This window comes from Salmo trutta, chromosome 15, assembly GCF_901001165.1.
Source record: "Salmo trutta chromosome 15, fSalTru1.1, whole genome shotgun sequence".
In the NCBI taxonomy this organism is placed as follows: Eukaryota; Metazoa; Chordata; class Actinopteri; order Salmoniformes; family Salmonidae; genus Salmo; species Salmo trutta.
Genome location: NC_042971.1, coordinates 37,881,787 through 37,896,391, shown reverse-complemented (window position 1 = coordinate 37,896,391; position 14,605 = coordinate 37,881,787). Strand labels below are relative to the sequence as shown.

Below are 14,605 nucleotides of genomic sequence, written 5' to 3'. Positions count from 1 at the left end.
TAAAAGGGAACAGCCTGAGCCACAGAATCACAGGTGAAACCTGTCAACATAGTAGACCTACAAGTATGTTTGCGTCCAGGGCCACCCCTAGCCACTAAGAGACATAAGTGGCCACTAGGGGCCCCCAAACCACACAAACAAACTCAGGCAGGGTCTCAACTAACTGTTGAGAGTTAGAATAGTAGAATAATCTCTTGTCATGTCAGTCACAATTTTTGAGATTGGTAAATTAGTCTAGCCAGCAATCTAAACTTTTAGTAATCATGGCCGAATTGCCGACCAGGCACGCAGGGCACATGCCCAGGGACCCTGAACTCCAGTGTGCCCCCATTGATTGTATTAGTCACTCTCACTCAGATATCATATTATATTAACATGGCATGAGTCATGGCAAAATGTGTAGAATTGCAGGAAATTAGCTTTAAAACTTCACATTTTTATCTCTGCAAAATAAGTAGAATTCCATGAAATTAATTATAAAATTGCAAAAGGTTCTCTCCGGTCCATGCAAAATGTGTAGTATTGCAGTAAATTAACTTTAAAATATACTTTTTTTCTCTCTGCTGTCAAGAGGAGGACCACTAAAATGTTTTGCCCGCAAGGTGGGGGGCCCCCCAACCAAATCTCGCTTAGGGCCCACAAAAGGCTAGGGCCAGCCCTCTTTGCGTCCACCACCTCATTCACATCTCACACAACAAGCCCAATAGGATCTCAACTAAATCTATCTGAATTAATAACAATTTTTTTACTATCTCCCTCTTTATTACAGTGAACTGAAATGGTAAGAGGCTAAGAATGTTCAGGTGTTCCAAAAAAAACAATCCATGACTGTGAGAGCACTATTTGTCCTCTTGCTCTGTCTGTGGCAGGTGCTCTGCAGGTCATCTCCATTGGATGGAAAGTGTAGGGCAGTAGAGTGTTTCAGTCTTGAGGATGATGAGTGTTAACGGGCTCCACAAGATCACAAAGTGGTGCGCATAAGCCTAGTGACTCGCTGGTACAGCTGCTGGACAACTGTCATGAGATTCCTAAAATGGTATGTCAAAAGAGCACAAAAGACATGATCAGTGTGTGGTGCCAAACACAGCAAACTGTTCAAGGTAAGGTTCTGTTTAACATACCGTATTAAAAATATATATATTTATATTCGAGCAAAGATTACTTTGTTAATTACTTTATGAATACTTTATTTATTACCCTTACTGTGAGTATATTAAAACAAAAAAGTAACTCAATAGCAATCTTCTTTTTACATCCTGTATTGTTATACTGTGTATTTCATTCTCTATCAAGCGAGGAAACATATGCCAACACACACATATAAAAATCACACACATAAAACAGAGGACATGCCACTACCTCAGATTGTTGCAAATTACCAACAGATGAACAGAAAATATATTATTAACACACACCATGATTCATGACTAAGACATTTTTCACACAAATACAAACACTCGGGCAAACATACACTGAAATACACACTCACTCATGCCTGTACACACACATACTCACACATACTCACACAGACTCACCGGGTGCTGATGGAGACACAGTTGTTGGGGTTCAAGCAGAAGAGCGAAGCCACGCAGTAGACACAGCCCAACAACATGGACAGCAGCCGTCTCTTTAAAGACATCTTTAATTCACAGTCCAAACGATTCTCAACTTCAGCGTTCAACTTCAAAGTTCAAGCCCAAGACAGGAGGTACTGTAGTCTATTCAAAGAATAACAACACCTTCAAGAAGTTTCTAGCCGGGGCATGGGGGGGTTGAGAACCCGTAGGTGAGGAGTGGGCAGTGCTAGGTGTAAACGGGGAGAATTCCTACTGGTACAGGGGCAGTGGGCACAATTACTGCTGACCAACAGAAGTTTTGAATGGCACTGAAAGGTCTAGTAGGGATGAATAACATTCCCACATTGTATCTCTGTGGGAGCCAGAGGTTTTTCCCCCCTCTGTGATAAAAAGAGGATCTTTGCTCTACATGAAAAGATCACTGTGTACTTGATGTGAACCTGGTGATACTGTTTAGACTGACCTGGTTGGGTTGTTGTGGCTGAGGGTGTGAGAGAGGAGGGAGTTGAGAAATAGTTACAGAAAGAGAGAGAAGAGAGACATGTACAGTTGAAGTCAGAAGTTTACATACACCTTTGCCAAATACATTTAAACTCAGTTTTTCACAATTCCTGACATTTAATCAGAGTAAAAATTCTCTGTCTTAGGTCAGTTAGGATCACTACTTTATTTTTTAAGAATGTGAAATGTCAGAATAATAGTAAAGAGAATGATTTATTTCAGCTTTTATTTCTTTCATCACATTCCCATTGGGTCAGAAGTTTACATACACTCAATTAGTATTTGGTAGCATTGGCTTTTAAATTGTGTAACTTGGGTCAAACGTTTCGGGTAGCCTTCCACAAGCTTCCCACAATAAGTTGGGTGAATTTTGGCCCATTCCTCCTGACAGAGCTGGTGTAACTGTAATGCGTCTGTGTGTAGCTGGTGTAGATGAGTCAGGCGCAGGACAGCAGATATGAGTAATGTACACAATTTACTCAACAATAACAACAATACACGTCAAATAAATACAAGGCCACAATAACGGACCGCACTACAATAAACAATCACTCACAAACAAACATGGGGGAACAGAGGGTTAAATAATGAACAAGTAATTGGGGGATTGAAACCAGGTGTGTAAGACAAGGACAAAACAAATGGAAAATGAAAAGTGGTTCGGCGATGGCTAGAAGGCCGGTGACGTCGACTGCCGAACGCCGCCCGAACAAGGAGAGGGACCGACTTCGGCGGAAGTCGTGACAGTAACTGAGTCAGGTTTGTAGGCCTCCTTGCTCGCACAAACTTTTTTAGTCCTGCCCACAAATTTTATATAGGATTGAGGTCAGGGCTTTGTGATGGCCACTCCAATACCTTGACTTTGTTGTCCTTAAGCCATTTTGCCACAACTTTGGAAGTATGCTTGGGGTCATTGTCCATTTGGAAGACCCATTTGCGACCAAGCTTTAACTTCCTGACTGATGTCTTGAGATGTTGCTTCAATATATCCACATCATTTTCCATCCTCATGATGCCTTCTATTTTGTGAAGTGCACCAGTTCCTCCAGCAGCAAAGCACCCCCACAACATGATGCTGCCACCCCTGTGCTTCACGGTTGGGATGGTGTTCCTCAGCTTGCAAGCCTCCCACTTTTCTCTCCAAACATAACGATGGTCATTATGGCCAAACAGTTCTATTTTTGTTTCATCAGATCAGAGGACATTTCTCCAAAAAGTACGATCTTTGTCCCCATGTGCAGTTGCAAACCGTAGTCTGGCTTTTTTATGGCGATTTTGGAGCAGTGGCTTCTTCCTTGCTGAGTGGCCTTTCAGGTTATTTCAATATAGGACTCGTTTTACTGTGGATATAGATACTTTTGTACCTGTTTCCTCCAGCATCTTCACAAGGTCCTTTGCTGTTGTTCTGGGATTCATTTGCACTTTTCACACCAAAGTACGTTCATCTCTAGGAGACAGAACGCATCTCCTTCCTGAGCAGTATGACAGATGCGTGGCCCCATGGTGTTTATACTTGCGTACTATTGTTTGTACAGATGAATGTGGTACCTTCAGGCGTTTGGACATTACTCCCAATGATGAACCAGACTTGTGGAGGTCTACAATTTTTTTTCTGAGGTCTTGGCTGATTTCTTTTGATTTTCCCATGATGTCAAGCAAAGAGGCACTGAGTTTGAAGGTAGGCCTTGAAATACATCCATGGGTACACCTCCAATTGACTCAAATGATGTTAATTAGCCTATCAGAAGCTTCTAAAGCCATGGCATAATTCTCTGGAATTTTCCAAGCTGTTTAAAGGCCTAGTCAGCTTCGTGTATGTAAACTTCTTACCCACTGGAATTGTGATACAGTGAATTATAAGTGAAATACTCTGTCTGTAAACAATTGTTGGAAAAATGACTTGTGTCATGCACAAAGTAGATGTCCTAACCGACTTGCCAAAAATATAGTTTGTTAACAAGAAATTTGTGGAGTGGTTGAAAAACGAGTTTTAATGACTCCAACTTAAGTGTATGTAAACTTTCGACTTCAACTGTAAATGCATACTCTTATGAGGAAGTTGGGTAGTAATTTGTGCAGGGTAGTAAGTTATGTCACCCAATGAAATGTTTCCCATACGTAAAACGGAAGTAGTTGACTGATAACAGAGATTCATGTCATCCTGTCTGGCAAATATAAACTCTCTCCCTATCTCTCCTTCTCTCCCTATCATGTATTTTGCCTCTGTTTGTCTAGAGCTGTGTAAATACATACAGAAAACCCTTAGCCATAACGACCAATAGGTACAGTGGTTAGTCACAGCACATTTTGTACAGCACTGTGATCGTGCAGTGTTGTGTGCCAAGATTAAGTGGCTTCTCAAGATGAAAATTCCTTCTATTATATTATTTTTGCTAGGACTCACCTTAGACACTAGAGGAGCCAAGAGAGCAGATACTCTTTATTGATTCTAGTAAGTGGGAGTAGATGGTTGTTTTATCTTCCGTGTCTCTATCTGGATTTTTTTTCTTCCTTGTGTTTTCTAAAGGACTCACATATATGCCTACAGATGGGTCTTCCCAAGAGACACGCCACAGAAAACTCTTTCTCTCTTACCTTACTGCCCTACTCATTGAATTCAATGAACGGGGCTTAAAAAAAACACAAACGACTTAATGATGAAGATACAGATGGCATCAAAAGCGGATCTATCTTAGTGTATTGTCAGATTATGTTTATACTGCATACTACTGTCATTAACCCAGATTCAGTGGTGGTGAACCCTTGTGGAAAATGGCCCCATCATCCCGGATGTCTGCACCAGGGACTTTTCAAGGGGACTGGGATGACAGCCAGATAGCAGGCTGGACAAGAGTCAGATGCAGAGGAACCACAGCTGCAGACGAGAGAGGCGAGGAAATACTTTTCCCTCTCAGGAGCAAAGGCACATCAGGAGTGGATGAGTACCCTCTGAATGTTCTACCTTTTTTTACATTATAACTTTTTAATTAACAGCACCGTTTATCATTGTTTTACAAGGAGTTTGGCAGAGAAAGATATTAACAAGAAACATTTACAGAAGTCAATACAAATAGGAAAAGGGTCTTTGGATTCAAATATCAATATACCACAGCAGGAGTGGATGTTGGTGGATATAATTTATTTGTTTTGAGGGGGTGGGGATCTCACAGATATAAAGGACTTAGAGCTTGTAAACGACTCAATGGCAGCTTACAATAAGACATGCTGGATAGGAGAGTTGGGTGGCAACCTCACGGCCATGATGCCTGGTGTGAGACCTATACCAACCCCTGTTGTCTACACCTCAATGACACCAGAAATTATGGGATGGGTCCTGAGTGTGGCCTGTCTCCTCATTATCTCAACCAACCTGCTGGTGGCTGCTGCTCTGTTTCAGCTAATGTGCAGGAAGGGCAGTCAGAGCTGGTGCTTCTTTATCAACCTGGCCCTGCCAGATACCCTGATGTCCCTAACAACAGGGTTTCATTTCAATTCAGGGGATGAACAGACTCAATTTGTGAATTCTTGATCAACTGGATAATGAACATGATATATTTTTATATTAATAATCGAAATACTATAAATATAGTAGTATATAGTATGTTTATTATTCTCCTCTGCTCTGTAGGCATGGCACGGCAGCTACAGCAGAGAAACTTAGACAGTAGCAGCCTTTGCACCTTCTTCTCTGTCATCTGTCCTAGGGGCTTCATTGTGGTGTTCTGTGCTGGCTTCTTCCCCATCCTCTCTGTCTTCACCTACTTCTACCTGGACATCCTGAAGATTGCCTGCGGCCACCAGATGCAGATCCGTCAGGCCAGCTAAAGGCTTCCACAGCGCAGCCACTACTGGGGCCACGTCAAGGCCCTGAGGACCGTGGCTCTGCTGATGGGATGTTTCACCATCTGCTGGTGCCCTTTGTGGTGTGTGTGGTGCAGGTGCTGTGTGAGGGCTGTGAGTTGTACAAGGTGCTGGAGAACGACCTGTAGCTGCTGGGGCTGTCCAACTCCTTCATCAACCCTCTGGTGTACGCCTGCTGGCAGAGGGAGGTGTGGCTGAAGATCGGGGCACTCATCTCCGTTAAGGACAGGTTCAAGAACACAGCTGTGTTAGAGGCTAGTGAGAGATGTCAGACAGAGCTGCGTATACTGCGTACACTTATACTGTTATATCTGTGGACGATACCCTGAGCCTGGACCCCACCTTCCCCCGGTCACCACTGAACAGGGCCACACTGCATCGCTTTCTGCCTCAACCACCTTGTAAATGACTTAAACAATTTGGACACTTACTGTGGCAGCTTAGAGCTTTCTCCATTTCTGGTAGAAACGGTTCAAGTCACACGTCTGGCAACAGCAACCAACTGACAAAAACAACCAAAAGTGGAAAAATAACAGAGTGAGATAATGGATGTGGAGACATCATGAAACCTATTTGCTGTTTTTCCTCTGTTTCCTCTATTAACCTAATTGATATTATCTCTGCAAAGTATGTACTTTGTCCCTCTGCATTCCCACCCAGCTAGCACATAATGCTCTGAGCGCTATATGTTTCTTACAGCGTGATTGTTCTGGGAATGGTGCAGGATGGTTACTTGGCTTTGGAACATTCTCAGTACATTTAAGGAACTTGACAAAATAATGTTATTTTTTTGGTATTTCATTACTTTAACAGAACGTTTCCTAAAAGTTCAAACTTGGCTACATTTAATTAAATTTTTTGGTAATGTTCTAGGAACATTTTCCAACTGGATTGGCATTGGGAATGTCATCAAATTGTTCCGAGAATGTTAAGAAACAATGTTCTCCTGTGGGAATTTCAGTACTTCAGCATAACGTTTTCTGTAGGTTTACACATGGTTACATTTTTTCAGAACACTAAAAATATTTTCCATTAAAACCCAATAATTGGCCACACCTGATCTTACTAAGTGCTTGTTTCCTTTGAAATGGGGTCTGTTTGAATAAACTAGAATGAACAGCTTTGTATGAGTAAAAAAAACATGGCATCATGGTGGATAGAGAACAGAAGATCATAGCTTTAAATGTCATTGACACAGTGCCACAGTGTTTGCATGATTAATGCCTAAGCAAATTAATGTGTCCTATCTGTGCTTGGAGATCAAAACAGTTAAACTAAGCTAGCAGTGTTATTAAAAGTCTTATTGAAACATTCAGTGAAAGTTTTAATTAAAATAAAATAACCTAGAATTTCTGTTCTCAGATCCTTAATAAAACCTCACAGGAATACTTTTAGGGAACCATAGTAAAACGTCCTCAGAACCTCCCTGCAACATTAAAATGTATGTTCCCAGAGCAGCCATGCCTGTATTGTGGGAGGCTCTATTGTCAACCAATCATTAGGATGTTTTTGCCTAACCCACGCGAACGTGACCAATGACGTGACTGAAACAGGAGCAAACTTTGCTGCAATTCATGTATACAGTGGATATGTACAAATTACTGTGATATTTGAGTCTCTCTCACCAATTGAGTGTACAATGTACAAACATATATATTTTCAGTTTGAGTTTTGATATATTATTTATTTTTTATTATTGGGATTTATTAGGTTGGAGACATGTTTATTTCAACATTATAAAGAAAAACTTTTATAAACAATGACAACACCGCCATGTTGCACTGAGCCTTGCTGTTGGAAAACAACATCAGTAGCTAGGTTTCCACCTAATTGGTGACAGATTTTCATGCAAATATTCTAAAATCTGCATTAAAAAAAGATGCACCTTTTCCCACCAGAGATGTTTCCATCAAATTGACTTGTTGCAGATAAAAAGCTGTGCGTGATGATGTAGTGCACCACATATAAATACTTTAGCAGTTAAATTCGAATGTACCGAATAAAAAATAAAAGTTAAATGGGTTTCCATCACATTTTCAACTGTAATGATGGTTTTCTCGCAAATTTTTTGGCGTTAAATAGCGAATTTGCCCACTCTGGTATTGACACTGTACGTTTTCCCGACTAGTCCTAGTGGGAGAATCACACAACATGTTATCGCGGGACTTCGATATGATAGTTATTATATCAATATTTGCGCATAAAAGCGTTTCCACCGACATTTCTCGCATAATTAATTTTCCTGACAAAAAATATCCCACTTTGTCTAGCTGTACAGTTTACCGACAAATGTTCTGTTTCCATCAGTCCTGTCATTAAATGTTTTTTTTCCGACATGTACTTTACTCGCATTAAAAGGTTGGATGGAAACCCGGTTAGTGTCAGACTTTAGGCTGTCCCAGATGCACGTCCCCCGACTTAACTCCTCGACTTTTGTCTACATTCGGTTGCTTTCACCTTAGCACTTAAACGAGCCCGTTGTCTATGTGTGTCTGAGAAGCAGTGGTGGAAAAAGTACTCATTTGTAATACTTGAGTAAAAGTAAAGATATCTTAACAGAAAATTACTAAAGTAAAAGTGAAAGTCACCCAGTAAAATACTACCCGAGTAAAAGTCTAAAAGTATTTGGTTTGAAATATATTTAAGTATCAAAAATACACGGCCTTCGGAAAGTTTTCAGACCCCTTGATTTTTTCCACATTTTGTTAAGTTAGTCTTATTCGAAAATTGAGTAAATTGTTTTTTCCCTCATCAATCTACACACAATACCCCACAATGACACAGCAAAAATAGGTTTTTAGAAATGTTTGCAAATAAAAAACATTTATGTAAGTATTCAGACCCGAAGGTGAACCTTCTCCCCAGTCTGAGCTGTTGAGCTCTCTGGAGCAGGTTTTCATCAAGGATCTCTCTGTACTTTGCTCTGTTCATCTTTGCCTCAATCCTGACTAGTGTCCCAGTCGCTGCCGCTGAAAAACATCCCCACAGCATGATGCTGCCACCACCATGCTTCACCGTAGGGATGGTACCAGGTTTCCTCCAGATGTAACGCTTGGCATTCAAGCGAAAGTGTTCAATCTTGGTTTCATCAGACCAGAGAATCTTATTTCTCATGGTGTGACAGTCTTTAGGTGCCTTTTGGCAAACTCTAAGCGGGCTGTCATGTGCCTTTTACTGAGGAGTGGCTTCCGTCTGGCCACTCTACCATAAAGGCCTGTTTGGTGGACTGCTGCAGAGATGGTTGCCCTTCTGGAAGTTTCTCCCGTCTCCACAGAGGAACTCTAGAGCTCTGTCCGAGTGACCATTGGGTTCTTGGTCACCTCCCTGATCAAGGCCCTTCTCCCCTGATTGCTCAGTTTGGCCAGGCGGCCAGCTATAGAAAGAGCCTTGGTGATTCTAAACTTCTTCCATTTAAAAATGATGGAGGCCACAGTGTTCTTGGGGACCTTCAATGCTGCAGACATTTTTGGTACCCTTCCCTAGATCTGTGCCTCGACACAATACTGTCTCGGAGCTCTACTAACAATTCCTTCGACCTCATGGCTTGGTTTTTGCTCTGACATGCACTGTCAACTGTGGGACCTTATATAGACAGGCCTTTCCAAATTATGTCCAATCAATTAAATTTACCATAGGTGGACTCCAATCAAGTTGTAGAAAAATAATATGGCGGTAACGTAACAAAATGTGGAAAAAGTCAAGGGGTCTGAATACTTTCCGAAGGCACTAAGTATTAAAAGTAAAGTATAAATAATTTTAAATTCTTTATATTATTAAGCAAACCAGACGGCACAATGTTCTTGTTTTTATTTATTTACAGATAGCCAGGGGCAATCTCCAACACTCAGACATAATTTACACATAATTTTTTATGTTTAGTGAGTCCACCAGATCAGAGGCAGTAGGGATGACCAGGGATGGTCTCTTGATAAGTACGTGAATTTGACCATTGTCCTGTCAAAATGTAACGAGTACTTTTGGGTGTAACGAGTACTTTTTAAAAATGTATGGAGTAAAAAGTACATTATTTTCTTTAGGAATGTAGTGAAGTAGAAGTAAAAGTAGGCAAAAATGTAAATAGTAAAGTAAAGAACAGATACCCCAAAAAACTACTTAAGTAGTACTTTAAAGTATTTTTACTTAAGTACTTTACACCACTGTTGAGAGGTGTAAGTAGGTGTAGGTGTTTTGAAGTGGAACAGCTTGTTTTGTGTACAAATGGTTGTTCTCTGATGTCAGTGATCATATGAACAACTTTTTTTGACAAAGTCATTTCTCATGAAAGTAGTGTGTGTTATTACCTCCATGCAGAAGGTACATGGGAAATGTGTGTTGTGTTTTATTGCCCATATTTTGCATCATCTCCAAATGATTAACTCTCTTTGTGTCAATGAAGAATTGCTTTATTGTTGTCACTTACAGTACCATAGTGGCAACATATTGAGAAAACCTTTATATGAGGTAGGTATTGTTTGAGTGTTTGTTAGTTCAAATAAATGAAACAATGGTTGAATGATTATTCATTCATGGGCACTTCCTTGTCATATAAGCACTTATTTATAGGATAAATACATCCATATTTTACAACTAGGCAATACAATTACACTCACGAATATGAGGGATGATGGTACTATAAAAGCCGATTTCATAAAGAGAACAGATAATACAAGTGTGGGCCAATGCATTATCATTGAAGCAAACTTTTGCTGAATCAAAAAATACTCTTGGAATTGGATAACATATTAAAATGCATTTTTTTTCGGCGGTACTCATGGAAGAAAGATTTTGTTCGTACTTACAAGTTTGTCTGAGGTTTGTCTACTGAGATGGGAACATGCCTTTGAACTACACCTCCCACAATCCCCTCCGCTTAGTCTGATGCGTCGAAAACGGAAGTTGTTCGGGTATCTCCGGTTGTCACTTGTTACCCCAGCCAGAAAGTCATAATGGCTAAACCCCGCCTATTTCTACAATTTCTCTTCTTAAAATCTGGTTTTAAACCTAACACTAACCCCACTGCTAAACTTATGCCAAACTTTAACCTTAAATTATGACCAAAAAGCTTTTTTTTTTTGGTATGTTTTTTTGTTAATATGTACGATATAGCCAATGTTGACTTTGTGACTGTGGTAGCTAACTAAAGTAGTGACAAACGGGATCTCCATTTTAAAGTCAGAATCGCGTTTACGTTCATGAAGATCACTTAATAATGAAGTGAGTATAAGTGACTGATTATGTGCCGTACAATTTGTTAATAGTCGATACAAAACTATTATATAGTTACTCGCGTAGGTGTAACGTTAATAGTGATCATGTGAAGAGATCTAGCTAACTAACTAGCCAGCCACTAACTGTACTTGGACATCAGTCAACATGGCTAACGTTGTCTTGCTAATAATTTGCTACTGTTACTAATGTTAAAATTATATAAATACACCATACTAACCATAATAGCTGCTAGCTAACTAGTCAGATGGTATGTAGTTACTCATGGGGTAAAAAAAAAAAAGCTTGGCCATGGATGGTCAAGAAAAGAGACAGGCTCAGCAGAGAGAAGATTCTGTATTCTATTGCATGTTAAACACTTATTTAGTCCATCTCTCCCTCGTCCCACCCTGCAGTCCCCTGACCAAAGTGAAGCTGATCAATGAGCTGAATGAGAGAGAGGCCTCACTGGGGGTCAAGGAGACTGTGTCATGGCACTCGGAGTACAAGGACAGTGCCTGGATCTTCATCGGTAAGAGGCTGTGTCAGAGACACCCGTGGGATTGAGTAGAATTGATCCAAACCCTTGTATTACAAATCCACACCATACTAACAGCCAAGGTTGGTGTTTAGAGTGTACTGGCAGCTCACCAGTTGGGGGCTGAAAATGAGTGGCTTGTTTATTCACAGTTAATGGCTTGCTCTCCAGTCTCTCACCACCAGAGTAAAAAGCCTTTTTTTTTTACCTTAGTGTTTCTGCTGTAACCTGCAGGTGGGTTTCCTTATGAGCTGACAGAAGGTGACATCGTCTGTGTCTTCTCTCAGTGAGGCCCATACATATACCCTTTCCTCCCATCTCCCATCTCTCACTCACATTCCCCTTTCTCTCCCCCTGTTCTTTCTGTCTCTTGTTTATCCAATTGCATGTATCTTTCCATCCTTATCTTCCACTCTTCCCTCTGAACCTTCCTCCTTTTCATTCTGAATAAAACATTCTGCATTAGATTGAGTTATCCTGCTGAATGTGTGTCTGCAGGTATGGAGAGATGGCCAACATCAACCTGGTGCGTGATAAGAAGACGGGTAAATCCAAAGGCTTCTGCTTCAGCTGCTACGAGGACCAGAGGAGCACCATCCTGGCTGTGGAAAACTTAAACGGGATCAAGGTAATGAACAGTAATCACTCCCAGCTGAGAGAGAACAAGAGAGAAATACATTTTGAGACTAAACCAGTAAACATGCATAAATGAAGGTTAGATGTTCCAAACACTTTTACTGGCAAAATACTTGTAAATTACTGTACCTCATTACATTGTGTTATGGTCTGTCTCCCTCTCTTGACATCTAGATAAAGGGGCGGACCATCCGAGTGGACCACGTGCTGAACTACCGCCCTCCCAAAGACAATGAGGACATGGACGATATCACCAAGCGCCTGAGGGAGGAGGGCTGTGCCCCTAAACTACCCGACCCTTCATCCTCTGAGTCCGAAGAAGAGGAACAGTATGCTGTACCAGTGAAGAAGCCCAAGAAAGGTGAGGAGGGGATACTACTGGAGGCTTAGATGGCACATGTCTGCTGCTTGTCACTCCCAGAGCTGTTTTGACTAAAGTAGACTTTAATTGTAAGGCAAGGACACTGAGTACAGCCGAGTATTGAAGGATAACTTGGCTGTCAGTGTGTCTCAAATAGGTGTCTGTCATGTTCATATCATCTCCTCTTACCTGACCTCACTCCATCTTTTCTTTCATTTACAACCCAGACAAGAAAGAGAAGAAGAAAAATAAAAAGGAGAAGAAGGCCCTAAAGGAGGAGAGCGAGCAGAGGGAGAGGCTGGCCCAGACTCCCCCTGGGCCTGCCCCGACAGTGAGGGTGAAGAAGGAGAAAGAGGACCTGGGTTATGACAAGTACAGCCAGCGGGGGGCGGCAGAGGAGCGGCTGAGGTCCAGGGGAGAGAGGCCTGGGGCAGAACCACGGAACCCCCAAGACACACACAGGCAGGAGGATGGAGGGTTCCGAAATCGCCATGGAGACCAACAGGACAGAGAGAGGGATAGGTCCAGGGAGGATGAGAAGAGGAGACATGAGATGGGGGAGAGGAGAGATGGAGGACTGCAGTTGGAGAGCAAGAGGACAGGCAGGGAGGAGAGAGAAAGAGAGAGGGACAATGATAGAAATAGGGAGAGCGGGAAAGACAGGGACAGTGATAGAAATAGGGACAGGGAGCGAGAGAAAGACGGGGACAGTGATAGAAAAAGGGACAAGGAGCGAGAGAAAGACAGGGACAGTGATAGAAATAGGGACAGTGATAGAAATAGGGACAGTGATAGGAATAGAGAGAGAGACCAGTCCAGTAAGCACAGAGAAGCACACAGTCGGGAGAGAGACTACAGGAGAAAGTAACAGAAAATACATGCCATGAGAAGATGTCCTATACTGTTTCCACGACAACAGCTTAGTCAACATCAGCAGCAGAGTAAATGGGAACTGGATTTCCAATAGATTGCCACCTTTTAAACGGCTGTATGTACACTGTTTAATTTTACTTACTGATTTACTGTTGTAAATAAAAATGACAATTGCTTTTGTAGAGAAGACTTGAGATTTGCTTTCAAACAAGAGTGAGACAGATGCCATATAAATAACATTTTTATTTTTGTAATAGGATTTCAAGTGAAAGACACCTAACGCAAGATCGGAGCTTCCTCTTGGCTTCAAAAATAGAGGTAATTTTGGGTGAAAAGAAAGAGAAATAGCCTCCAAAGATATAACATTGACTGTCCAAAACAACATTACACAACTTGTAATTCAGTGAAGAACCAACAAAATTAGAAAATGAATAATTCTAATCAAACAAAGAGTATTTACATGGTATCACTAGCCCATACCTGCTTTACAGGATTTTAACTGTAATTTATCCGTATCACTGAACGTCACGCTAAATTGTTTAAAAGCCACATCAACATAGTTAATCACCTAGCGAGAGAGAATAAAGCATTGCTACAGAAATATATTCCATGAATAAATTCACTTTGTGTCAAAACATGAAAGGGGAAAGAGGTAAAGCATATTCTGCCTGTGATCATCAGCCATTAAAGAAACAATTTAATTCCAACCAAGAGGTTAAGCGTGTGAAGGAGCCTGTCGATCGTTGGCATTTGAAACACAGTACATGTAATCAGCTCTTTTAATCTCATCACACTAGGGTTCCAATGAAAATACCAAACTGGGGTACAAAGACAGAGGACGAGCCACCATTTTGTCCTCAGACAGATATGAGTTAATCTCCCTCTCCCTGGGTTAACCGTTCCTTATCCTCTCTAAACTCTCCCAGTGGGGGGCCAGGCAAAAGACAAGCCACACTCACTTAATCACTGTGATTTTAGTCACCACCGTTGTTGTCTGGCTGCATGAATAGATCCGCTATGCTATCCTCTAGTCCAGTTGATGCTATGTTAGTT

At 41.3% G+C, this 14,605-nt stretch overlaps 1 protein-coding gene across 2 annotated transcripts; it reads left to right on the top strand.

Moving 5' to 3' along the window:
• Positions 1-10,898: 10,898 nt before the first annotated feature.
• Positions 10,899-13,736, top strand: LOC115148948 (RNA-binding motif protein, X-linked 2). 2 transcript variants are annotated; one of them, XM_029691296.1, is made up of 6 exons: positions 10,899-11,153; positions 11,561-11,676; positions 11,917-11,968; positions 12,181-12,310; positions 12,493-12,679; positions 12,907-13,736. In XM_029691296.1, the coding sequence occupies exons 1-6, from the start codon at positions 11,149-11,151 to the stop codon at positions 13,545-13,547; spliced, it is 1,131 nt and encodes a 376-aa protein (XP_029547156.1). In that variant the 5' UTR covers positions 10,899-11,148; the 3' UTR covers positions 13,548-13,736. The 2 variants fall into 2 exon arrangements, with proteins under 2 accessions (XP_029547156.1, XP_029547157.1); XM_029691297.1 differs by lacking the exon at positions 11,917-11,968 and having other exon boundaries at positions 10,902-11,153.
• Positions 13,737-14,605: the final 869 nt, after the last annotated feature.